Below are 27,064 nucleotides of genomic sequence, written 5' to 3'. Positions count from 1 at the left end.
GCTCTCCCTCACCCCACCCGTCAGCCATCTTGCAGCCACCTGGCGAGGCAACACATGGGTGGAATAACAGGACAAGCAACTGTAAGGGGAAAAATAATAAATCTGTCCTTCCCTTCAAAATAAAGACCCTTCAAAATAAAGACCAAGCTGGTTATGGTCGGCTGGGTCACCGTGCTGTGCCGCCTGCTGCCCCGCTATAAAGCCTCCAGGTCACAGGCAGGCATGGCTTTTGGGTTTAATAGGCTCAGTTGTCGTGGTTTCAGGAGTGTAACAGGGCCTGAGTCCTTGCACAAAAACATCCACGTATACCGTGGGCTTTGGAAACCAAGCAATAACACGAGGAGAGCAGTAGCCAGACAGATCTCTGTGCCTCTTGGGATGATGCCCACGAGTGTGACACCACCAAGGAAAGAGGGAAAGATCTCCAGGGGAATACATCTGTAAGAGCATCCCTCACCGCTCACGTGCACCAGGCACTACACTATAACAGATGCAGCGAGCGTGGTGTTACCAGCTCTGCACCAAGGGCTCATGGGAGCCAGCAGAGCACGAATACGCAGCCTGTGCAAGGAATCGGAGATGATCAGAGAATAGCAGCTACAAGGATGGTGGAGCGTGTCAGACTATTGAGGACATTGTATACAGGGGAGAAGTGACAATTATAAGGAGTCATGATGAACAGCCCAGAAACATCAGAGTTGTGCATGCACCTGAAAACAAGAGGAGATTGCTACCACAGTCAGGGACCTGTAACCCAAGGTGAGAAGAAGATGTAAACTAGAGGTTGGTGAAGCATCAGAAGCCAATGCTGATGAGTTGGATGTAGGTGAAAAAAGGGAGCAGCTTGTGCACTTTTCAACCTGGGCTGGGCAAAGCATGAGAAGATACAGCACAGGAGGTGACAAAGCTCACTCCAGAAAGGTGGTGCCTGACCAAGGAAGGAGACTTGTGCACCATGGCCATTTTTTTGGTATTGGATAGGCGTCCACCACAGGAGCAAAATGCAAGTGCTGTGGGCAGGGAGCCACTGGCTTAATCTGTCCAACCCTTGTTGTTGCCTTGTCTCCACCACATCTTTGGGAAGGCTCTGGCGGGCACTGACATGGGGCTCCCCCGATTTGGGGAACACGGAAACAGAGCGTGGGAGAGCTGTAGTCACCCGTTCCCCCGCAGCTGCGAAACTCCTTCCCACCCCCTTCCTTGGTGGTGGCGGGTCCCTGCTCTGCCCTGTTTTGCACAGGCTTTGGTGGGTTTCACTGCACTGTACCAACTCAGAGAAAAGCTAAACTGAACTTGGCATGGATTGAGGGGGATAGATTTTACTGTTTACCATAACATGCCATCCCATAGATGTGCTGGTAGGACAGTACCATCCCCTGGCAAAGAAGAGGTTAACGCTGTCCAGCTTTGCACTGAGTTTTAAGAGGAGTGCAATCACCCATTTTTATTTTTGGTTCTGCTGCATAAAAGCAACTGCTCTTTGTAACTTGCATGGTGCAAAGGACCCATTTCTTCCAGCAGCTTTTAAGAGAAGGGATAAAAAAAAGCAGAGGAAGAAAGTTTGCATTCAGCGACTGCCAGGTTGTCAAGGTTTCCTCTGCTCTCAGACATAAATTTTTTCTTCTGGCAGGCACAAGAGAGATTTAAAACCATTTGGTACAAAGTGGAGCTTCAAAAGCAGCAATGTCTGCATCTGATACAAGGTGAAGAGCAGAGCTCAGGACCTCCTGTACGAGGCAACATCGTCGTCATCATGGCACACATGGGGGCATTATACCAGGTTTGTGCTTGGCTTGTCACAAACCTCCCCCTTCTCCACCTCAAAATCCTGCACGGCTTTCAGCCTGGCTGCCAGAGAGGCCGTGGGCTGGTTTAGCCCTGCCAAGGACATGGGTCAAGTTCAGTCTGCTGGCAAAGAAAACGGCTTTCACGAGGTCATGTTTTTCAACTTCCTCCCCCATTTGCATTGCTTTCTGTTTAAATAAATCATGGAGTGCTGGTGAAATCCCCATGTGCCTGATGAGTGTGGGTATTAAACCAACGCTTAAAAAAGCCAAATCGGGCAAGCTTGGTCACTGTTTTCCTGGCCTGGTGGCAATCCTGGACATGATTATCAGAGCGCTGGTAGATGATTTAACTGATAAAGATTGAAGAGGCAGTAACATATAATTAGCACTGGTCAACATAATTTTCTGGAAAAATCAATCTCAGACAAGCCTGATCTTGTTCTCCATTGGGACCACAGGATGGGTTGCCAAAGGTAACGGCACAGAGGTGATAGGGGAGGCATCCAGCATCCGACTGCTGAGAGTACAGCCAAACGGTATGAATAAAATGAACAGATTCACAGCTGGCTGTTGTCTTGGATGCCAGGAATCACCCAGAAACCACTGACCCAGCAGGTCTGGTTTCATTTTCTGTGCAGACACTTTGACATTACTGAAGTGAGAGGGGCTGTGGATGCAGCTGGAGAGTGAAGGGTGTGCGGGAAGGGGACAGCTCTACCCCAAGCCCAGCTCTGTTGTCCCCAAGAGCTCAAGGCCACAAGACCATGTAGGTGAACCAGCACACATGGTCTGTCTGTCCCCTCTGGCCATCATTCCTCAGAAGGAGGCTGCAGACATCTTCTTAGTAGCTATTTGATTCAAATGCCTAACAAATAGCAGGAGGAAAGTCCCTGATGCTCAAGGCACGCAAGTGTTCCTCCGTTCCCACCAGCAAACTCTCCAGCCACATTTTTCCAGCAAAAGTAGGGAAATCAAGGCTTGGCAATGTTAGTCTCTCAAAAAAAACAAGCAAAAAGCTTTCAGGCTTCCATCATTGATCATCAAGAAGCCAAAAAGGCATAAAAGTAGAATTTTCTTCCCTTTGTAAGTGACTTCTAGAGCCACAGGGTTGATCCTGGCGTACTAATGGGTAACGTGCCATAAACTGGCTCACAAAATGGCCCAGCTCCTGCAACATGCCCTACAGGGCTGGCAACCTCCAGTAGGCACCAAGATCTCGCCGTGCCTAGCACCTGTGGGGCTCCAGCCTCAGGGCCGCCTGACATCCAGCAGCCCGTTCCTGTGCGCCTGTCCACAGCATGTCCCACAGCAACAGCACCCTGGCTCCTTTGGCGGCCAACGGAGGCTCCCACGCTCAGCACAGAGAGCACAAGGGAAAGCAATCTCATGCCCTGCACGCTTATCTCCCAAATAAAACAGCAAGGCACTTTTGTTTATGGAGTGCTAATGAATGGCACTGTCTTGGCTGCAAGATCGGCCTCCAGATCCCACTCCAGGCACAGCTGCTGGCAGGGAGCCTTTCGGCAGGGCTTACCCCCTCATCCCAGGGAGAAATTGTCCCACAGCGTCCCACCATCTGCATCTACCCCCACACACAGGTGGCATTGGATTTATGGGGCATTACAGGATAGGAAGCATCACTCTCTTTCCCTGGGGTGTGGAGCTGAGCAATGCCAAATTGTGCCGTTTGCTCCGGGATTTTACAGTGTTCCCCACTGTCCACAGCTCGTTCATTCATCTGCCCTCCCAGCACTGGCAAACAACTAAGGGAAATCTGCAGCCACATTAACTCGCTTTGCTGTTTCTTGGGGGCAGAAAGGTGAGATGGCTCCATGCTGCCAGGCTGGAGGGTGGACACCAAGGACACTGCCATCCTCCCATGGGAGAAAATGAAACGGCCTGACCCACAGGGAGAGTCACAGCTTCCTGGGCTCACTGCCTCACCAAGAGCTGCCGCCAACTCCTTCAGGGCCATGTTATTTTGGGACCTCAAAAAGCTGATGGATCCATTTGTGACTGCCTTTTTCTTTCAGCCGTCATTGATGTAGAGCAGTTGTCACAAAATAGCCTGTTTAAGCAGCAGGATCTTCTTTTCCCTGCCTGGGCTGCAACCAAATCATCTGTTGTAAGGGATTTTTGAAGGGGAGACACTGTGTTTTCTTGGTCCTCTCAATGCACCAGATGGAAGCCTTGCCAGGATTGTCACTCAGCCTGATGCTCCTGCAGTGCATGAAGGATATGCCAGGCCCCAGGAGCCAGTAATCTGCAGTCTTGGGAGGGAGCAGCTACAACCAGCATCACAACCTGTGCTTGTTCTCAGCTCTGGCCTTGGGGAGAAGCTAAGAATCACAAGGGTTTCCTTTTTCTCCAACCTGGAAGGAAGACAACCAAAAACATTCGTCCTGAGCCATTGCTGCTTCCAGAGGGAGTGAAATCCTCTGAGGACTGGGCTGAAGAAGCAGCAAAGCAAAGATTCATACCTAAGCTCATGTCCTCCCCCAGCTATCCTGTTACCACCTCCCCTGGCCAGCTCTCCTGTCCTACTTGTCACTGTAATCTAAAGCTTCTTTCATCAGCCCAACAAAGCATTAACTAGAAGCCTAACCACCCAGGTTCATCAGCCAGGTCCCTTCTTCACATGGTGGGGAGAGATGGACATCTCCATAGGGGCTGCAGCCACCCCCTGCATGATCTCCACTCTCTCCTAGATACACAGATTTGCTGTTTCTAAACCTGGTGATGCTAAACACCTCCAGAAGACCAGGTCTGGCCCGTGGCAGAGACCTGGCAGAGCCAGTGTGGCTGGGACACAGCTGGGGTTACTCAGATCACTGTGCATTGCCACCTCCTGTTCATACCCAAAGCTTTGAGCTCTTGGTGCTGCCTTGGAGCTGTCCCACGGGTGGACCCTGGCATCTTTTTTTATCAGGAAAAAAGGTTTTCTGCATTAGGAAGGAAGAAAACTCAAAAATTTCTCAAGCTATTTGTGTTTTTATTAGAAATACCAAGGTTTACCCTTGCTGGTTCAAGCAGAGGGCTGACAGGGTGGTGAAAGCCTGGAAACTTATAGCAGCTTGAGCAACTAAAAGATGAGGAATATTAGCTTGCTGTTTTCCCAAGTCACTCACTAAATGTCTGCAGACAGCATCCCTCAAGCTCTCATGTCCCATTAGCTAAATCAGACCTGCCCAACTTCTCCGTGACATGTGAGGCTGTCCCGTATCCCCTGTGACCCACCTATATTCCCTGGTGGCCTCCTGCAGCCCAGCATCTGATGGCCACACAGGGCCTGCCCCAAGACGTGGCTCCACCTGGTGACCCAGCACATGGGAGCAGTGCGTGGGACTTTGTGTGCCCAGCCAGAAGATGCCCAGAGATACCTCCGGCTGCAGCTCTCTGCTGAGATGCAGTGAAAACAAGGCAGAGCGGATGTTTTCAAGCTTAACATGTCCAGGGTAGAAATCCTGTCTCTCCCTTTGGGCAGTGCTGCCTGGTTTGTTATGAGTCACCACTGAAATTCTCAATCCAGGAGCGAAGCTTGGCCGCATGGCTCTGAGGAGGGGTTCAGGCAACAGCCGCCTCCAATCCATTCAAGCATGGTCTCCCCTTGTCCACAGGGCAGCTTCAGCAGAAGCAGAAGCAAGACTTGCAGCTGTCTTGCCTTTCTAGAGAAATCAAGTAGAGATGTCTGATCTGCCCCCTCTGCCTGCTTTGTTTCTCCACATACTCTGTTGCTGCTGTCTTATTCATCTCCTGCCTGAGAAAGGCAGCCCCAGTCTCTCACTCCTTCCATGTGGGAATTCATTCAGCTTTCTGTATTCGTTTTCTTTTTAGAGGATCTTTTTCCCACCGATTTAACCAATTACTTTCTGAACACAACATTTATATTTTGACCTCAAACATCTCACAGCAATGAGGCAGCGTTAGAACTATGCACAGTGGGGAAAAAAGTACCTCCTTTTGCTTATTTGCAGGTGATGTTGGATTATTTCATTTGGTGCCACCTAGTTGAGAAACAGTGGATGGCAACCATCTATTCACAGTCTTCATCCCTTCCCCAGAGATGTAATACTCTGCTGTAAAAAGAATTAAAAATACTCTGTAGTACTTGTCTCTGAGCACCCTTGCACATTTTCCAGTTCCACTATCTCCTCTCTGGAAAAGACAAGAACTGCACTGGTGTTCAATGAGCAAACCAAGCAGAAGGATCTTAGTCTCAGGCTCCTAAAGCAACCTTCTGCATGGGTTCAACCTACAGACCTACTGCGAGGCAGGACGAGTAAAGGCTAAATTTTCCACCATCATGGTGCCTACCTGGTTTCTACATTTCCCAGTCAATGAGTTCCTTCAAGGTAGCTGAGAACTGGAACAAGCATCAAACTATCTCTGTGGATTTTCAAGCCACATAGATTTACAGAAAAATAGTGCTTTAAGAACATACAGTTTATTTCTGCAGAGTTCAGGAGATGGACACACACTTAATTGTAGCAAAGACTGTTTTCTTCATTTTAACAACATACAACTGATAAGCATGGTGGGCTCACTTTGAGGCAGCCCTGGGCTGGGGCTCTGATGCACCGGTGTCTGAAAACCAGCCCCACACCTTTCCCAGTGAAAGCTATTCTTGGCTTTAAAGGCTGAAAACATGCTGTGATCCTCCTTTTGGGGGAAAAGGGGAAAACAGTGAATTTAAGGACCATCAGATTTCCTTTGCTTTTTAAAAGCAACAGCAGCATGACACTGTCAGGATGGACATCGTAGGGTACCAAACAGCAGGAAATCTTATCAATTGGCAGGGTATCTTCTAATGCTCCCTCAGTTTTGTATCAAGGTCAGTAGGTTCATGGCTGAACCATCCAGTCCTCAATGCACCACAGGTATCTCCTTTCCCTTATCAGAGCAATCCTATGGATGTGCTGAATTTTACAGTATTGCTGTCTGGCCACAGTAAACAGACAAACTGAACACAGCCCCTGCGGGCTCCCTCCCACCTTCATATTTCCTTCAGGTCTTTTACTGGGAATTATATAGCATTTTACTGCTGGGACTGTGTAAACAGTTTAACCCCCTGCAGGATAAGTCAGGCTTTGCCTTGTGTTTTTCATAGAATTAATACACTGATTTGAGCTTTGCCTGGGCTTTCATTTCTCAGTAATTTCTTTTATTAATCTTTGCAGGGGCTGGAAGCATCTTACCTGAATCTGTCTCCTGGCAGCTAGAGGACTGTCGTGGTTAGCAGAACCTGGAAGTGGAGGGTGGTATGTGGGAAACACTGTTCACCTCCCAGGGCCACTTGGTCATTCTGCTGGAGATCTGCAAGTTTGTGAAGTAGAAAAGGGTTTAATTATGAGAGTTAAAGAGGTATAGATATTACAGTCAAAAAAGGAGGAGAAAAAAATGTTCCCACTCCCAAACAATTTCTCCCTTTATTTTTAAATTATTTTGTAACAAGGCTTTTCCTGGTTGAAATTTATTTGGGGGAATTTTGAATGCATCAGGATTATGCACAGTAAAAACCACAAAATCTGCCAGATCATCAGTAGGACACTGTAAGGTGCCTAATAGGCACCAGGAAAAGCCAGATAGCTGGAAAGGGAAAGAGACTACTCCAGTATGGAATGAATTTATGAAAGAAGCCAGAAAGGAAAGCAATCTTTTGATTCAAAAGATAAATGCCACATTGGGGTTTTTTTGCTACTTCAACCATCTGCTGCAACTGTAATCAGCGTTTCCTGACTATAGCAACTACAGGCTTATGAAGGAGTTACTGTGCCTCAAAGAGATAAAGGTAACACACCTGAAAATAACATGCTTTCTTTTGAGTCTCATCCAGCTCAAATATTTGCTGCCAAGTCAGCTGAAGGAAAGAGCAGTCGGATGGTTGCTCTGATTTCCCGCCAGCACCTCCATATTCTCAGCTGGGTGCTTGCTTCGGTGTCACTGCAAGCAGAAAACCAGATGCCAGCAAGGCGGCCCAGCGCAGTGGCTGCCACTCAGTGGTGAAAGACTGGAGATAACAATACTTGTCTGGGGTAGTTACTTAACTTTCCTTAAGTTATCGGCCAAAATCCTGAAGAGCTGTTCTACTGATGATACTGTCTAGGGTTTGGCATCTCCTGTCGCCTGGCCTGGTTGTAGCCCATACGTAGAGCAACCTAAACACCTAGCACTAACTAACCTCCCTCTCTCCTAGCCTAATCTGTTATCTGGAAGAGCTGTAGCTCTGCTGATGCCTGGATGAGCCCTCCATAGAGTCCAGCCTATCTAACCCTTACTTTGGCATTACTTCACTCAGCTGTTGCCTGGCTGTCACAAACAGAAAGCTAAGTGCAGCCTAGCTTCATCCTGTTGTAGCTGTGGATGCTACCTTATGCTACCTCTAGACTTCCTTAGCCTAGCTTTGCCTAGCCAAAAGCCTCCTGCACCTTTGCCAGAGGCCAGGCTAAGCCTATGCACTGTCCCCTCTAGACTAGCCTTGTTGCTCCCTAGACCTGCTCCACCTGAGCCCTAGTCATATGCTCAGATAGTCAAACCCATGCCCCGAATGTTGTGTTTCACAGCTTTGCCCCACTGCAGCAAAGCCAAGCTACAGTGATACCATTAACTCAGCTGCAGTCTGTCCTGCAGTTTGCAGCCAGCAGTATCCAAAGAGCTCTTCTCCCATTTCTGTGCAGCACGGCCAAGCTCACCTGTGTCTTTCTGCCAGCAGGTTTCAAGGGACCTGGCTCTGTCTAACACCTCGAGGCATTTATGGATTAGCAGACCACGCTGTGAAAAAGTTAAGTGCTTATTTTATTCCCAGTGAGAGCAATATGCCCAAATGCGTCTCTCCAAAACTGGAGGAAAGAACAAATACCTTGTTGGTATACATCAAAATTACAGACAAGAACATATGACACAGACTACCAGAGAAAACATACATTCAAAAGAGAACTGCTGACTTGAACCCAGCATGAGACTTGAGGGGCAGCACAACCTAAGAAATCAGATCTGAGGAAGTCCCTAGGCCCAAGGTGACAAATCAAGTCTGCAAGTCCTTGTCCAGTGCTCTGGACTGGACACTAATCACTCCATGGGCTGAGATGTTAGAATGGCCTTAAAAAAAAGGCAGAACGACGTTATGCCTCTCTTTCAATAGTAGTGATGGCAGGTCTGAAACATAGGATCAGGGAAACCACTGATGATTCTTCACAGGGGAAGAAAACACCAGGATTTCTCAGACCTGCACCTGCAGGTTGACCTTGTTGCAGCCTGGCATTTTTATACAGACTTTTGTTTTTCAGACTGAGAACAGCCCTTTAAATATTGCTTAGAGAGTGGGATATGCTGAATCCAAACCTGCCTTGAAAGAGTTGAATTTACATAGATGACAGTAGTTTTTCAAAAAGCTTGCATGAAATTTCCCACTGTCATTAGTGGGTCATTAGCTGAGGCCCATTAGGAGATGGGGAACAGGAAGAGAAGGGCACCTCAGTAGTCAATGACTGAGCAGTTAAAAAGCAATAAACACTTCCAGCCTTATAGAAGATGTTCAGACTGCAAAACTGGGACGTTAGCTCAGCACAGTTCATGCCAATCCCACAACAGTGCCTATTTCACAGCTGGTCAGACCAGTTTTAAAAATGCAAATTTAAGTCATGCTTTTCACCAAACTTCACAAGGGGTCACACCTTCTACTACTACACAGGCATATTTCACTGGGAGTATGTGAGGAATATCCCTTTGAACCTGCAAGGGAAATTTTACTTTCACTTAAATTAGAGTCTCTCCCAGAACATCAGGGTTATGGATTTTTACTTATTTGTAAAATAAAACTGGAACTCTGTCAAAGACCAGCAGCACATAGGTCTCATCTAAAAAGCCTGGCAGGTGCAGCAGCCCAGGGACAATGCAAAATTTTATTTGTTCCAAAATAGCTTTTGGAGCAAAACCAAAAAACAAGAGCAATTTTGCTAGAAATTAGTTTCTTCTCTTTCCCCCACTAATACTTAGGTTTTGTTTTGGGTTTGAGGGAACTGGAAGAGATTTGGCAGAAAATAGAAAACATTTTTACAGGGCATACAGTTCACATTTTCATGTGAGCAAAACACATAATTAACAGAAATAGCTGAACAGTCCCCACTGCACCACAGGCCTTCATAACACGGCTGCACCTCCCATTTCCCATCAAGCACTGGAGCACAAACAGACCCAAATGCTCACACCCAGTGTTTCCAGCAGAACACAGTTTCAGGAATAAGTTATAAATAAATATACGTAACATGAGCATTAATTCATTAAAGGCTACTTTAGCCACTAGTCAACTGACAGAGTTCAGTCTCTGAATTTCTCCATGTTTCTGAAATCTAAAGCTCAAGGTCAAGAAGTGGAAGTACAGAAAAGGCTCATAAATGCACTCTAAACTGCCTGGGATTGGCAGAAGTGGCATGTGAGTATAGACCCAAGAGAGCTCAGTAGTCTGCTCACAAGTAAATAAATGTCCAGCTCCTTGGGAAAACACTGGCCCTTGAGGTGGGAGCAGCCCCAAGACATTGTCACTCTGGGTACGCAGAGGGACCCTATACGAAACCCAGTTCTTTCTGCTAGGTGCTACATCATAGCTATTGCAGAGTCCTCAGTGCTGCTCTCCTGCTCCAAGCCCACCCGGCGGATAGACTCCCTGTATTTCTGCCGTCCCAGCTCAATGATGGTGTCAACCTCATCAGCAATGTCCTGGCGGCCACTCTCTTTCATGGCTGTAATCAACTTGCTCACGCAGTCAGGATCCTCCGAGTTTTGCTGAGCCCATGAGAAAAGCATGTCCAGGATCTGCTTATCAAGGTCCTCTCTGAAGAAAGGTGGAAGCACAGAAGTAACCAACACACTCTCCTGACTTGCAACCCAAAGAGGCCTTACCTGAGTCCTAGCCCATGACTGGAGCCCCAAAGAAGCCATCCAGACGCACAAAGCACTCAGTTGGCCTGCCTTTTCCCCACCCATCATACAGGAGTTGCAGTTCCTGCACCAAAATCTCTCTGAAAATTTTTTTCCTAATGGAAATATCAAATTAAAGCATTTTGGTTTGAATGTAAATTCACCACAGGAACAAGTCTCATTCTCTCCTACTGCTCTGGCTGTTTGGTCAGACTGCATGTCCCATGACGTACCACAAGCTCTTTTTGAATAAAAATGATATTCACAATTAACGACCACTGCTCATTGTCAGAGATGGAGTCTGCCCAGGAATCCAGATCACAGAACAAAACAGGAATGCGACTCATCTGAACTACAAAGCTCATCAGGTTTGTAATTTCCCAGTTTTGTTTTTCAAACATAAAGCTTTGTTTTATAAAGGCAAGAGACAATAATCAGTTTTCCATAAAAAAAAGGTAATGTTTTGAGAAGAACCATTAGTCAACCCATCTTTTATCCAGTGAAACAATTCCAGTGGGAAAACTTTTAACCAGACAAGCATTAATTTATACTATTACACTGCAGATAGATAGATAGATAGATAGATAGAATGCATCACTGTTGATCACTGTGTCCTATTTTACCTGTTATTGTATCCTATGCGCTCAATCTGCTGATAGGTCAAGCCCAGGTTCAGGCCGATGGTCTGCCAGTCAGCTCCCACACGCCTGGCAATGCTCAGCAGGTTTGCCTGTGTCAGGTAGCCAGTCTCGGCATTGCCCAGGTTCAAGGGAGGGAAGAAGCAGCCATTCAGGGGACCGGGGTTCTCACCCCAGCGGGGTTTCAATCGCTGTGTCACAGAGAAGAGAGAGAGAGAGAGAACATGCTAAACAACTTGTTTTTGTATGGGAGAGTGTCTGGCCATTCAGTCTCCACACTGAAATTTCCTTCCTCCTACTAGGGACTAAGGAATGGCTTGGGGCTGAAGAGTCAGGCTGTAAGAAGCAAGGAGCACTCACACTGGCAATGACCAGCAATGCTCACTGCCTCGGAAAAATATCAAATCATAGCATTCACAGTCATAGCTCACACTGGAAATTTCCTTTCTTGTTTTTACAGAGCATTTTTCAATGAGCCATCTCCCCAAAGCACATTTGCCTCAGCGGTAAGAGAACAGTTAGTCTAGATTTGTAGTTGAGGTTGTATGTGTCAGAAAGGGATGTGAGATCATGGCACATGATCTGAAGGGAAGCATTCAGTCTACGAAGGTATTTATTGTTTATAGCTTCTCAAAAATCAATTACATTCCATAAGCAGAAGTTGCATTTCTCACTGTAACATATAGCCTAGCCTTTAAAGACCAGTGGCTCACACCAGAATACTTGTACTCAACACCTGTATTCAAATCCAGCCTACCGACCTCATCCTAGACCTTTCTTTTTTCCTGCTGGGTGAGCTGTGTGACTAAGAAATTTATAAACAAAACAGACACTTCCCTTAATTACAGCGAACTTCCTCCTGTTCTACATCCCTCATTCATTCAAAGGATCCACCCTCTCTGACCACCCATCCAACAAGCCTGTGCTTGACAGGCAAGATGAGCAGGAAAGTTGGAGACCACTCCCAGCTATTCATGTTTCTCTTTTCAGAGGAAGTGAAAAGTTTTCCCACTCATGGGGAGTGGGAAATCTCCACCATGACATGGTTGGGCAGCCATTTCTTGCAGTCATTCATTGCATCCATTCTCATGGAGGAAGACAAAATTAGCTGAGCAGGAGGGCTGTGCTCTCACCCCATCTAGATTAATTTTTCTGTAGGAGACAAAACAACTCACAGGCAGTTTGATGGGCAGAGTAGCAAGCCAGAGGGAGTCTGGTCCTTTCCTCCTCCTGCTGGCATCTTCAGGGATGCTCTCGGGAACTGCCCCTCGGTAGAAAGAGACCTTTGCAAACAGAAAGAATGCAGTGAGGCTCAGATTCAAGCACAGTGCCCAAGCCTGCTTGCACCATGTCTTTTCTGTCTGGTAAAGAATGAATTCAGCATTTCTCAGCTATCCTCTGTCTATAAATATGGCCTCCCAATTAAGTGCAACTGGGAGGAGCACTGAGGTTCTGCCATAAAAGCTGGACTCACTGCTAACACCCCAAGAGTTAATGGCAGGAATTAAGTTGGAGAGCTAAGTGATGAGTGGTCCTTCCAGACTACTCTTCTTGTTTATTCAGGGTTTAGTCAGTGAAATGCAAAGCCAAGGGAAAGAAGGGAGGAAAAGTGTCATGCCCGGCGCTCAAAGATTATGATGAGGAGCACTGTAAAAGAAATTATGATGATGAAGGAGGAAACAAAAATTCAGTGTAAATGGTTGCTCACCTGGCCTTTTACAGCTTGGCCTTTCCTGTCTACAGGGGAAGTCACATAGATTTCCTTCATGTTCTTCAAGTGGGAGTAAAAAATAAACGAGAGACGTCCATCCACACAGTCGGGGCGATCTGTGCAGAGAAGCAGCAAACACTCAAATTGTGCAGAAAAGTGTGCCAGCTTTTCAAGCCTGGCCAACAGCCCATCATCCACTAGCATCCTCCATGCTACTATCTACTCCTTCTACTCATGCCTGAAAGAATTGTAACCCCCCCTTCCTTGCTGGGTGACACGGGAAAGCAGAAAACACTGGCCGTGGAGAAAGCAGGTCCTAGAGGTGAAAAAGGAGAATGTCCACAAGGTGGAGATCAAGTTCAAGAACAGAAGGCAAGGCAAGGCAAGACATTCAGATGGAGTCAAGTCCATCCTTGGCACTTCCCTCCCATCCTTGGTCCATTCTACACGTTGGAGGGTAGAATCAGCTGCAATAGCATCCTGTAATGCACAAGAATAGGTCACCTATCTCTTCACCATTTCTGCAGTGGGTGCAGAGATAGGAATAGAGCTACAAGTCAAAAAATATAATCAGGTACAACATTCATATATATAATTATCTAGAAATTAAGTTAAGAGTCCAGCCTAAATCAGGACAGAGGGACAGACTCCAGCCTCATGAACTCCACTGAAAGACCAGTGCACTTTATTATTCTCCATAGAGTTGTGCTTAATTTACACCAATGAAACTGAGCTGTACGTTCAGGTTTTGCAGAAAATGGGTCAGTTTGCACCTGTAACGGGTCTGGACACACTGGGGCATAAAACAAGATCTTGAGTTTTGGTCCTGCTCCCTCTTTCTTTCTCTTCTAATGGCTCCATTAGGGGGAATTCTTTGCTGTGGATTATTTCAGAAATACCTTCTCAAAAAAAAAAAATCTTTATATGTGTTCTCTCAGAAATGGGCAACATTAATTAGATCACCATAGGCATTCCAGTATGGTGTCTAAGATGCCAGGAAAAAGGCATAGCTGGCCGCAGAAGCAGATCAGTCATAAAACAAACACACTTGGCTATTGCCCTCTGCAGGCTACAACAGCACAAGAGGAAATGAAAGCCTGCAAACAGCACTTTCATAGGGAAAAGCAGACACAAAAGTTGGGTGACCAGAGAATGTGACAAGTTCAATGTCCATAGGCTGGCTGCTGTGAGTAGTGGGTGAGCTGGAGACAGGGAGGAATGCCATGGAGGAGTACAGCCCCCAGCAGAAACAAGCCTAGGGCTAGAGAAGCACAAGAGGTAGGAACAGAAAGGAGCCCAGTACTACCATACCCATATCAATGCTGATGCCTCGCTCAAAAGCTGCAAAAAATTGCTCTCCCTCAAACATCTCCACCATGTCAGACGGCTCAGGTCCTCGATAGCGGTCCTGCAGCTTCTTCAGCACTGGGTCAACCTGACAAGGATGACAACACAGGACCCCATGTTTGGTCTGAAGCATGTCTGTCCCCTGACCCATGTCCCTATGCCCATGATGTTCCTCTCACTCACCTCCAACAGGGAAAGTCCATTTCACATGGAAAGGATGTAAACAAAATGAAGAAACACCCACCCCCTCCTATCCCAGGTACACTCACTACAGACAAGGAAGTGGTGCTCTGAGTTTTGTGGCTTCCCTATTTCTCTTCTCAAGTAAAAAGCAGAAAAGCCTATGTGGACTAACAAAGATAGGCCATCCCAAAGCTGCCATTAAAAAAGCATTTTCAGCAATGTCTCCATCTTTTTAACAGGTCAGTAACCTTCAAAGACAGGGAGGGATTTACTTGCTACCTTATCCCCCTCACAGTATGCCATTAAAAGACATTTTCTCTGCAATAAGCCACATGCTATAATAGCACACAGCTGAGGACACCAGAAAGCTCATTCTGGCTTTGCAGCCTGTGATCACACTGTCAGTCAGACCTGCGGTCTCAGAGACAGTGCAAGAGTCAGCCTAGAGCTGAGGTGTCTATTATTCTTTCTATTTGTAATAGTAAATCTTTTCACGCCATGACCATCCCCTGAACCCTGATCTCACTGTGAGTGCCATTGTTGCCTCTTCTGGAAACAATTTTAGCCCAGTACTCAAGATACAAAGAATCCTTACAGATGTTTATTCCCACAGGTCATTTCAATACAGGAGAACAAATGAAGAAAAAAAGGAGCAACCAGACCAGAGGATTATGCAGAGAGTTGGATACACAGCCCAGTTCTGGCAGGCTGATAAAATAACTCTCACCTCACTGACATGCACTGTCTGTCAAGGTACATGCTCTACAAACACTGATGCACACTTACTTTGCTAACATCTGAAGCAACAATGCTGAGGGCTGATACCCCTAGGGCACAGGCAGCAGAAGAAAATGTGTGAGCACTTCCCATCTCCTTCCATACAAAATCAGCCAGATTAGTTCAAACTAATAGCATAAACTAACCTCATGTTGCACTGAAGCAGATTAAGGAGGGCTCATATGTTCTGTTCCACTGCTTGAACTGTAAACAGCAAGGAACATGAGGAAGAGTACCATTTCTAACCACTCCAGCTGAAAACAAAGCAGTGCTTCTACCCACACTACTAGCCCATGTCAGATAAGTGACGTGTTAACTTTAATACCTTTGACTGAAGTTTAAGCCAGCATGTTTTGCCTCGTGTTTGCTGGATACTAACAGCACGCACATGGCCAGTTACTGTGGCTCAGCCGATCTTAGCAGTCCAGTCCTCAAGGTTCACAGGGGAGGAAATCACTGCACGGCATCCACCACTGCACAGAATGAGTTCTCCTTCTTCCCCCAGCTCCCAGTGAGCCAGTATCACACTACCAACACAGTGTGGTGACAGCATACCCCAGCCATCACCCTCGGGCAGTGAACAGGACTATTTGGTGCACTGCTGCCCTTACATCCTACAAAGGGAGGCCCAGGAAGCTCAGGAGCAAGGCAATGCAACCCAGATCAGACCTTGTGCTTGGGGATGCACTGTAGCAGGACTTGCTCAGGGTCCTTCTTCCTCTGCAGAGCAATGAAGTTCACCTGGTACATACGCAGCCGCTCATAGACTTTCTTGGCAATGCCTCCAATGTAGGTCTTGGTGGTGTACCACAGCCAGTACCTGGCAGAAAAGGAATTAAGAAAAAGGAGGGATCCTGCCTAGAAAGAGAAGCCAGTGTCACACCCACAAGACTGTAAAAAATGATGGGTAGAGACAAAGTGCTAAGCTGGGCCTGACTTGCAAAGGCAAAAGGCAACAGGTAGGGTTAATGGCATGATCCCTGGTCAGAGTGTGGGAAAAGCAAGGTAGAGGATCAACCCATCTTTTCCTCAGGACTAATCCTGCACTTACCAGGAGAAGTGGGTGACTTCAAACACTGCATAAAGATGAGTGAATTCCAGCACCACCTGACCGGTAATGTCATCCCAGGTTTGGCCCTCCAGGTTGCCATGGAGAAGATGCAGCCTTGACCGATCCAAATTTAGCCCTAAGGACAACAACGATCAAGAGATGCTATATGCAGCAGAAGCCTTTATTCATGGCTTTACAAACCCAGCCACAGTTTGGGGTGATTCACTTTTTAAAAGCACCAAATTAAGGCTGAAGGCCTTCTCTTCAGCATCCAGGACTGAACTTTGGTTAAAGAAGAGCAGCAATAAAAGGATGAGGCTACCGCAATGCTTCCAGGATATTCTGGCAGAATATGCAGACTTAAACTGATAGTGTGCTGATTTCCACCAACAGATTCATTAGACAATTCCCGTCACCAACATCTAGGGTAATTAACTAAGTTCTATCCCTTTCTGAACATACATCCCACAGACTTTTCAATCCTGATGCACTTCAGACATACAAATACAGGTAGCGGTACAATGAAGGCCAAGCCACACCCAAAAAGAGTTTACTTCTTCACAAGAAAGCCAGGAAAGGTCAAAGAAAATAGGAATTAGGAGACACAGCATACTCAGCATGCAAACAGAGGAATCCCTGGCAAGGCTGAGGCTGTTTGTAGCAGTATTCAGAGTGGGAGATGGCTTAGCGTATGATCATACACTTTTAACTGCAGTGACTCAGCACCTGATTCATGAGCAAGAAAGTAAGAGAGAAGGCAGACCCCTGGAGGCAGCATCTTCATTACCTGTTTCAAGCTGTTCGCAATCATGGATCAAAGCCCTTTTACAAAGCATCCCTCAGTTGGCAGGAGTGGCCCTCCAACCCGTCATACCAAACCCAGCAGTCTAAATACACATGCAGTTCAGCAGAGAAATCCATTTGCCAAGGCCATTCTCCCAGCTTGTGCTGCTGGTCTGTGAAGCCCAGTGCTGGTCTGCTAGACCTGAACTACCTTCAGCTCCCACCACCCTGCACCACCACTCACTCTGCAGACACACCTTGCTGTTCCTGCAGGAAAAGCAGCAAGCTTTATTATTAATAGGAGAGGCAAACAAAATTCCCAGCTTGCCATTTGTGCTTTCCCACATATGACGTTTCTTTTTGCCAATTTTGGGAATAAACTGACCTGTGACCCCGGGCGGGAGGGGCAGCTGAATTCTCACTGGCCTGAGAAAATCCACCAGGGAGTCCTGAGAGAGGTAGAGCAGGGGACTGGCTCTGCATCCTGCATCAGCCGTGATTTCCTCTATCTCTTCTGCAGAGACCGGCAACACCTGGATGTGGAAGACAGCACGGCGAGCAGAGCAGTCAGGCACCCAAATTCCCACATCACTCAGTTCCCCCAGCACCCTGCAGGCAAATGCTGCTCTTGGCCTAGGGCCCAGTGACAAATGGAAGTACAATGAACTGCGGCTGAAGTTTGCTCTAATACCGGTGTCAACCTGGCAAGCTGGGACAGACCAAGGTATTACAATAGCATTTAGCACTATCTAGCAGCTTTACAGAACAATTAATTTTAGTGGGGTGGCTTTAGAATTAGATCCACATAAAATAATCCCCTCCAATCTCACTCACTGAGCTGTTCTGCCAGGCTCAGTATGTTCTGCAAGGGAACGAGGCAAAATCTCCTCGTGTTCCCTTCACAGCAGCTACCTGCTGATCTGCCGGAGGGAGCACTGGCAGAGCTGTGGGAGATCCCTTTCCTACACAGGGCAGCTTGGAGCACAGCCCATTTTGCAGACAGGGAAGCTAAGACAGAATGTGATCCGAGATGGGTCAGCCCATGAATTATCCATCTCAGAGACGAATTACCCTAGGGCGGACATCTCACCTTCGGCTCCCCTACTTGGCATGGGACAACAGATGCACTAGGGCTTACCAAAGCTTGTTTTTTAAAGTATGCATACCTGCAGCTTGACACTGCGAGTCTCTTCAGTGACTCCAGGAGGAAAGGTCACTTTGATGTTTGGATCCACACTGGAAAAGAGCAATGTCCCCTCTGTTGGCACTTTGCATTCATTTTGCACAAGTCGAGACACAACAAGGAACCAAGAGAAGTGAAGGACGCTACAGCGAGCCACATGCTTCTGTAACAAAAGACAGGGAAGAAGAGAAAGCATATAGGCATATAACATAATACAATAAAGGCAGGAAAATAAGTGCCAGTAACAGCTGAGCAGATGAAAGCACTAGAACAAGGATGAAGCATGGCAGGCTGCAACCTTCAGGAGACATGCCTCCGTGAGAGAGGAAACCTGGAGCTGAAATCCACTACATTTTATAGAGCTGGTCAAAACACAGCTCATGAGATGTTTCAAATGGGGTCACTCTTGGCTGGGCAAAACCAAAGAGGAATGATGTGTGTCACTGGTCATTCCAATCTGCTTACCTTTGATTTTCTCTTCTGCTCCACTCTTGTTCTCAGATCACTCCAGCTCTGCCCACTGAAGGTCCGAACTACCACCTCACGCTCGTGAAGGGTTTGAGGGGAGGCATATGGCATCCAGATCTGCACCTCCTGGCAAAAAAGCATTTCCATGAGACACCAATAAAAAGGATAAAACCAAGACTAGCTCTGCTCTGTGGCTTCCTGTGCAGACAAGAAGGGGGAGGGCAAAGCATGGCCTGCATGCAGGGAGTAGAAGAGGAGCTAGGAACCTGCTCTGTCCTGCAGCCTCCAGGGAGGTGACAGGAGATGTCAGGTCCACTATGTAGCATGACAGCAGGAAAAGTTCAGCAGCTTGTGGGCAGAAAGGGCAAAGCAAATTTTGCAGTGAGTTGCTGTCAGCCATGATGGGGCTGGTGGTGTAACTACTCACCAGCTTGAATTAAAACCACACAATCAGACTTTTAGGGAAGGGTGCGAACCATTCTGCTTGCAGGCTAAGGCCAAATGCTGAAACAGCACTTATCTGGCACAGGAGAAGGGTTGTGAGTGAGGAAGGTTATAGCTCAGCTCAAGCAGGAGCAGTGGGGAAGGCAAAGGAGCCACACCAGCACAGTGCCAGAGAAGCTGGCTGTGTCCTTTCTGAGTCTTTGCAGTGGGGCTTCTTTGAAAGGCAGTCCTGCAGCTACTTAAAAGCAGCAGCGATGGGGGTAGCTGTCTCAAAAGTCCCAAAAGACTCTCTCAGAAGACTCTTGCCAAGCTGCTGCAGAGGCAGATTGATCAGGAGGTGGCCTGGATGTGTCCTCACCTGCTGGAATTTGACCCCATGAGGCTGCAGCTCCAGGACTCTACTTAGCAGGATGTCATGGTGTCTCAGCTTTACCCACCGAGGGTCTGGTGCAAGGGTTCGGAAGTAGATCTGCAGAGGGTCAGAGGCAGCCCCCGGTGGAAAGTAGAAATGGATGCCACAGGCCAGGACCACTTTGCAGCCTTCAGAGGTGACACTAAAGCTTCCAGAAGAAATGCATGAATGTATGACACCCTGCAATGACTTCAGCCCTCCAAAAATCAACAAAAGATTCTCCCGCATTGTGTTTGACTGGCCTACTGAGACCATAAGCTCCTGTACACATGTGCAATACCTACCATGCACCAGTCTTGTCTGGGACCTTGTTACACCACTGTAATATAAATTCTTAACAACAGAGGCTTACCTGTCCTCTCCTGATGCAAGGAAGAGTCTTCGTAGCCCTCCGGCACTGGATTCATCTGCACAATAAGAAGGTTTGGGTAGGAGGAGGAGACAGAGATTACTTAAATCAGGGTAGACAAGAAAGGCTGAACTTGTATTTCAGTTTTGGCTTAAACCTAATCCAATAACGAAACCCTGCTCACACTGCAGCGGGCTTCAGATCAAGCAGCAGCAGGAGGATGGGAAGAGGCGTAGGGGTCCCAAGATGCACTGGAAATGCTGACTCTCCCCCAGGAGAACTCAGAAGCATGGGGAATTAGAAAATATTTCAACCTACCACCCCTGCAGATCTCAGGGCCATGCTGGATTGCCTGGGGCCACCCCCAGGAATCAGCGCTTGGCTCTCGTGAACATGAGCACCATTGGAAAACCCTGCTCAGACTCCTCTCATTCATCACCTTCATCTTGGACAAAGAGCTGCTTCTCTGCAGCCTGGGAACCACAGGAAAGCAGGAGGTAACTGCAGCACAGAGCAGAATGACCTCTTACTGCTCTCTGTCTAGCAGGAGCCACCACAGCCTTAGGGCCATGCAGCGAGTCCAAGAACTGGTGCTCACCCCTGCTAAAAAGGCTGGACCCCTTTAGGGGCCTCTCCTGATCCGTTTCCCATTTTCACTTCCACTGTAAAACCTTTCCTAGTAAGCCCAATTCCAGGGACCACTGAGCCCTTCAGACCGGGCTTAGGCTCGTAAAAATGGAACTAGTACTGTCTGTATCCTTACAACCTAATAATTATTCCAGACAAATAAATACTGATCTGATTCCCCCCTGCTTGTCTTCTCTAATCCAAACCCAGCCACGCCATGCTGGGCTGAGTGAGGGAACAGTTGGGCAGAACCCAGAGAAGCAGAAGCCTTGCAATTACCAGCCTGCGGGGATGGCTCAGTTTCTCCTAAGGGATTGCCTCGGAGGCACACGAATGGTGAGGTCTGGATCTCGGGGGGGACAGCACGGAGGCAATTGTTCTGCAGATCAAGTCTGGACAAGTTGGGCAGGCTGGCAAGCAAGGCAGGGACTGTCACCAGGAGATTGCTGTGGAGATGCAGCCGCCGCAGAGACTTCAAATTGGCTGCAGGTTACAACAAGAAGTGACCCCCCATCCACGCTGTTAATTGCATTGCACATCAGCTCTAACCCCTCCGCCACTCTCCTCATCACATGTACACACACACACACAATAAGGGAAAAGCACAAGAGCCCAACATCTCTTTAGCTCACAAAATAAAGGGGTCCAGGGAATTAGCTGAGAGGCGACACAGCCTCCTCTGTCCTCTGCTTTTCAGCACCCAGCTATGAGTACGGATGCAAGATGCTTCCATAACAGCATCAATGACAACCCCAGGCACAAAGTACTACAGGACCCAAGAGCCAGGAAGCTGAAGTCAGAGCCCAGTTCCGTGGGCTGGTCCACACCAGACAGCATGATTTCAAGCCCAGATTTGCATCCCATTAAACCCCAGCTCTTCTGTTTCCAGTCCTGGGTGCTACCCAAAACCAGCCAGGCCAGATCCTCAGCTATTGTAAATTGTACTGAAATCTTAGCAGTCTTGCTGATCCACAGAAGCAGAAAGACTGGTCCAGAGAGTCGTTAATGCCCAAAGGGACTGACTGAACCAAGCATGCTTCTTCTGGATATCCCTTCCATTTGGCTCTAATGTAACAGAGGGTTTGTGCTAACAACTCTGGGGACAGAGAACAAGGGCCTCAGGGGTCCTAGACTGCACCAAAAGCTCAGCAAGCCCATGTCCTTCTTTTCCCCTAGAAAATACTTACCGAAGGAGTCTGGGATGCTCGATAAGCGATTCCCAGAGAGATCCAGCTCTGTGCAGTTGTGCAGATTCCCAACTTCTTCGGGGAGGACTTCCAAAGCATTTTCCGAGAGATCCAGGTCCTGCAGCACTGCCAGCTCCCCAATGCTTGGAGGTAAGTCCTTCAGCTGATTTTTCATAGCAGAGAAGAAAGTCAGCTTGCTCAGAGAGCCGAAGTCCTCAGGGAGTGCCACCAGGCTGTTGTGGCTCACCAGGAGCACGCGGAGGCTGGGGAGGTGGAGGATGCAGCTGGGCAAGGTGTAGAGGCTGTTGAAGCTGAGATCCAGGTGGGTGAGACACCTCAGGTTCCCAAGGTCTCGGGGCAAGCTTGTCAGGGAGCCATGCTGACAAGAACCAAACTCATCCCTGGCATGGCCACCTGGGTGTGGAGGGAAGTGGAAGAAGAGGTCAATATGCTACAGGGATACCTCACCAGCCTCACTCCTTAGCACAGAGACACAGAAGATGGGGAGTTACTGATCACAATGAGCAGTGCTGATTACAAAGTAGTCATAGAAAAGCTTCTGCTCCTTGCCTCAGTTTCCTGATCAGTGAAAGGGGTATAATGGTGCAGACCTGTTATGAAATCAAGAGATGCTGCAGTCAACCAGTAGAGCTCTGCTAAACACATCTGGAGTCTCAGAAAGAGCTAGGCCACTCCACACATCTCCTACCCCTCAGCAGGGTGTCCCATACCCCTCCAAGCCTCCCACTCTCCTTCCCCACCAGCAGCAGTGGCCAACACACAACACTTTATGGACTAAGGAGACATTCCTCACCCACCAGGTTTTGCCCATGCTGTTGAGGGTTGAACAGCCCTGAGGACTGAGATCTGCCCTTGCAAGACTGGAGAGCAGATGTGAGGAAAGCAGTGAAAATGTAGAAAAAAAAAAAAGCAGGTAATTCAGTATTTGTAGGCCAGAGAGCATAGAGAGGGAAGGATACAAGTCTCCCACCCCAGCTTGTGACGCTCAAACTGGAGAAGGGCTACACCCATGGAAAATAAGTTGAGCAAACAAAAGAAAACTCCCCAAACTCTCCATTTCTTCATTGTTTCCTACTCTCCCTCCACTGTTGTCTATTTGTATACACGTACAGCAGAGGGCACCAAACATTTTTTATGCTGCATAATGGTAAAAAATGAGAACAATCAAACTAACAGATACATTGCACTTTGTACATAAGAAAATCTCGGTAAACTATTTTATTGCACTTCAGGATGCTCAGGATATGTGTACATCTCACAAAACAAGCCTGGTAAAAGGTATTGCCGTTATCCTCACCTTACTAAAGGGGGAAAAGACAAATGAAATTATTCACATGAGAAATCTGTGGCAGATATAAACAAACCTCAATCTTTTCAGTTTTCAGCTAGAACCCTGAATTCTGGCCACAAACTCCCCTTTTTTTCCTCTCATTTCTTTTTAAAATTCCACCTCCCAAAAAGCAAATGATTCAGTCTGATACAGAAATTATACTTTGTATTGAGATCCTCCTACAATAAAGAGATGAGAAAGTCAAAGAACGATCTAATATTTATAGGTCTAACAGTTATTACAGCTTGCCAAATTACATGCATGCCTTGAGTCACACTTTTGATAAAATGTTGAGCAGCCTCTTCTGATCTGTCTTGAACTCTGCCAAACCTACGCTCACTGACACTAAGCAAGGATTAAGCTAGGATTGATTCAGATCGAAATGCAGCAAAGACAGCTCATTATACTCCCAAAAATGAAAGAGGGGCTGAACGTTTACCAAAAAATCCAAAACCTTTCAATGCCCCTCTCCTTGCATAACTGTGCAAAAAATGCTCTTCTTCTAGAGGATGGCTAAAGAAAATGTTGCAGCATCAACCCAGCCAGACTCCAAAAACCAGTCTCCAGGCAGCTGTAGAAACAAAGGAAAGAAATAAGAATCTAGAAGCTGTATCTTGTTGAAATCTGTGTGCAGCTCTGAGCAAGGCTAAGAGCCAAAGCTCTAGTAAGGGGCACTAGAACAAAACAATTCCAAGGGTAGTTTGTCCTGCAGATGTGGAGACAAGGATTAAAAAAAAAAAAGCTGAGCCTAGAAAAGTTGGGTGGTGACAGGCTCAGGAATTTACCTTTGAGCACCAGGGATTTCAGGTGCTTCAGATTAGGAAGGATGCCCAGCGTGGTGCCAAGGAGGTGATCGTTGCTGCTGAGCCGGAGGAACTCCACCTGGACCACCTCTCCCTGTCGTCTCTCAAACAGCTGGAGGAACCAGCGGCAGCCGTCAGGATAAACATCCAGGTTCAGCCTGTTGTCTGCAAGGCAGGAGCCGGCGAGCACAGGAGCCCCTGAAGCCCCCTCCCTGCACTCGTCCCCGAGCCCCAGCAGCTCTGCCATCTTTTGCGTCTCGTCCACGGGGTCTGGACATGCCCTGACTTGCCAGGTAGGCAGGCAGGCACCAGCAGCACCACGAGGCAGCAGGGACAAGGAGAAGGAGGAGAGATGGCTCTGAAAGAGAACACAAGTGCATGATGAAGGCCTCCTGCCCCAGCCCAGAGCAGCTGGAAACAGTTTATAATCACAGAAAGAGGGCAGGAGGGATTACATGCGTGTTACTGAAAGCTTTGTGGGCAGAGAGCACAGAAATGTAGAGTGACAGATGCTATCGAGGCTTTTCCTCCTAGGGAAAACCTCTGAGTTTTCACAGCCGACATCTCAGCAGGGAATGGAGCAATTATGCACCATCAGAATAAACAGCAATATTAACTTTAAAAGATACAAATGTAAATGCCTATGCTTTATGCAGATTTCAAAGTGCCTTAGCGGGAAGCTTTACAAGTGGAGGTGGAAACCAGGGCAGGGAGAGCCAAGCCAGGAGCAGAGCCCAGAGGGTGCTTGCAGGCTGCAACAGGTCCTCACCGGGTGCCGATGGGATAAAAGTGAGCGCAGATGAAAACGGGCAAAGGGCAGCACAGCAAATGTGGCAGGGCCGGAGAGGGGGTTAGAAAAGGCACGTCCATGGCACAGGAGCACTGGACTGCACAGTGGGACGGGGGGTCTTGCAGATTTGCCTCTGCAGGGATGCTCTAATGCAGCAAACCAGGCACGAAGCCATGGCCATCTAGTTACCAACTAGTCCTTGTTTCCTCTCCTCACAGCACCCTCCATGGATAAAGAGAAAGGGGAAAAGTAGATATCACATAGTGCATGCTAAGAAGGATTTAAATCTAAAGGAGCAGAGGCATGAAATCAAACAAATTAATTATTTGTCTGCCTTCTTAGTGTGAAGAACCCTTCATACACCTAGGACTTCCAAAATCAGTCACTATCATCATAGCACACTGGTAGCACAATGATGAGCTGAGGCACCATGCTGGTTTTTATACCAGTAGTCACATACTTCCAAGTCCCCCATTTCCTGGTCTTTCCACTTCCTTTATCTTTTGCAACTCCTCCTGAGCCTGGCAATTAAACTAGCTTATAGTGTGAATATCAGGAGTTCTTTTTAAACCCTGCCATGGATCGAATAGGCGAATAGAAGTTTCTTTTGAGTGAGTGATGCAGAACTACAAAAAACTTGTAACAGCTTTAACGTCCAAGGCCACTAGAAGCAAGCTAATGCCCCTGCAACACCCTGAAGAGCAGTGCTTTTTACTGTTAACCTGTGGGACATAGCAGCACTGATGTTCCCAAGGCACAGTCTGGGGCAAGGTGTCACACCCAGCTCCCTGAAAGAGCAGAAACCTTACGGACACATAAGGACAGGAAGAACAGGTAAATGCTTTAGTAAGGAGGTATTTCTTACAAAAAGGCTGTACGCAACACATACACAGCTCTCTTACGGATATGCATAAGCAAAAAGACCATCTGCTATAGCTTTGTAAAGGTATTAATGGTGAAGGAACCAGAGGGCAGCTCTGAACTGGCCAGGCTGGAGAGGCTCGGAGACCACAAACGCAGCCTCAGGCGTGCGTACAGGACATGGGCAGGCACCCTTGTGCACAGGCGCGCACACGTGCACATACATGCACATGTGCATATGCACACACACGCACTCGCCTCGGGCTGTCCTCACCTGCCCTGCCACCAGCTCCGGCAGCCACAGGGCCCCATCACCTCACACCCCACAGGGCCCCTGAGCCGAGGCTCAGCCCCTGGGGACCACCCCGGCAGCACCTACAGCCGAGCGGCCAGGCCACATGCACTGCCCCCCGTTGAGCACGGCCACGCTTCTCTCACCCCCTCCGCACCTCGTCCCTGGCACACCAAACCTGGGTCCCGAAAGCCCGGCCGTGCTTGGTTTGGCTGGGCTCAGCCCGGCACAGCTTGGCTCAGCTCAGGCACTTCCTGCAAAGTTTGCAGCCAGCTGCACTGCCGGGGCGGGACGAGCCCGGGGGAGGTGCCAGATGCAGCGGGACAAGGGGCAGGCGGCTCTGGGGAACCAGGCCCAGGCGTCCCGCTGCCACGAAAATGTCACAAAACGAGATTTTCCTAATGCCACCACGGCCTTGGCACCCCAGCCGGTCACAGTGCAGCTCCCCTGGGCTCAAACATGAGCTCAGCCTGCCGGGAACGGCAGGCACAAGCAGCTCCTGGTGGTGTGCTCATTTGCTGCAAATTCAGGTAGAGAAACGTAGCGGGAGCTGGGGCTGCAAACCCGTAAGGGCACAGGGCTGGGTGCTGCAGAGCCAGCCCTTGGTCCACCCAGAGCCATGAGGCTCTGCCGTGGTTGGGCCTTTGCTGCCCCGTGCACTCCGGGAGGGCGCCTGCCTTCAGCTAGCTGTCTCACAGTGAGGGATGCCATTCGGTCTAACACCACATCCTGGCGAGGCTCCACAGCATTTGTGCTGCTCTCCATTTCGCTCAGACAGGCAAAGCTGGGTTTTCTGTAACGGTGAGTTTCCGGCTGGTGCCTTGATGCTGCGACATGGCAGTGCTGCTGTGTTAAAAGCCCTGGGAGAAGTGCCCCCTGCTTAAAAGATGAACATAAGCTGCACTGTGCCCTGAGGGAAACTTCTCTTCCCACAGGGAGTAAACACGAACCACTGACTGCTTCTCTGAAGCACTTCCTGTTATAAAATTGGGAGCCTGGTTGTTTTCTGGCGGCACCAGAGTTATCAGAGAAGTGGAGAGTGCTCTCACCAGCAAAGGGGGTTTCTGGGGAGCCTCCAGGGCGGCAAGGCAGAAATAGCCAATGCCT

General features: G+C 48.1%; 1 protein-coding gene across 10 annotated transcripts; it reads right to left on the bottom strand.

The window, feature by feature from the left end:
• Positions 1-1,511: 1,511 nt before the first annotated feature.
• PIDD1 (p53-induced death domain protein 1) lies at positions 1,512-26,219 on the bottom strand. Of its 10 annotated transcripts, none has more exons than XR_012043021.1 (20): positions 26,115-26,219; positions 23,997-24,372; positions 21,861-22,274; positions 20,953-21,156; positions 20,050-20,104; positions 19,644-19,845; positions 18,839-18,967; positions 18,357-18,536; positions 17,576-17,723; positions 16,408-16,543; positions 16,026-16,176; positions 14,361-14,484; positions 13,047-13,165; positions 12,514-12,621; positions 11,324-11,529; positions 10,485-10,614; positions 7,585-8,555; positions 6,983-7,100; positions 5,742-5,863; positions 1,512-4,159 (listed from the first exon to the last, which is right to left on the bottom strand). XR_012043021.1 is itself a non-coding variant. In XM_072864865.1 (16 exons), the coding sequence occupies exons 2-16, from the start codon at positions 24,259-24,261 to the stop codon at positions 10,377-10,379; spliced, it is 2,679 nt and encodes an 892-aa protein (XP_072720966.1). In that variant the 5' UTR covers positions 24,262-24,372; positions 26,115-26,219; the 3' UTR covers positions 8,577-10,376. The 10 variants fall into 10 exon arrangements, 2 of the variants coding, with proteins under 2 accessions (XP_072720966.1, XP_072720967.1); XR_012043028.1 differs by having other exon boundaries at positions 16,098-16,176; XR_012043027.1 differs by having other exon boundaries at positions 18,357-18,533.
• Between the last annotated feature and the right edge of the window lie 845 nt (positions 26,220-27,064).

The sequence above is a fragment of the Ciconia boyciana genome, chromosome 6 (assembly GCF_034638445.1).
Source record: "Ciconia boyciana chromosome 6, ASM3463844v1, whole genome shotgun sequence".
NCBI lineage: Eukaryota > Metazoa > Chordata > Aves > Ciconiiformes > Ciconiidae > Ciconia > Ciconia boyciana.
This window is presented reverse-complemented; position numbering and strand designations above follow the sequence as displayed.

Coding starts and splice junctions, on each gene's coding strand:
- PIDD1 (XM_072864865.1), bottom strand. CDS start 24,261: ATGGCAGAGCTGCTGGGGCTCGGGGACGAGTGCAGGGAGGGGGCTTCA. Junction 21,157..21,860: donor GAGCATCCCAGACTCCTTCG/GTAAGTATTTTC, acceptor TGTAACCTGCAG/CCAATTTGAAGTCTCTGCGG. Junction 10,615..11,323: donor CGCATAGGATACAATAACAG/GTAAAATAGGAC, acceptor ACCTTTCTTCAG/AGAGGACCTTGATAAGCAGA.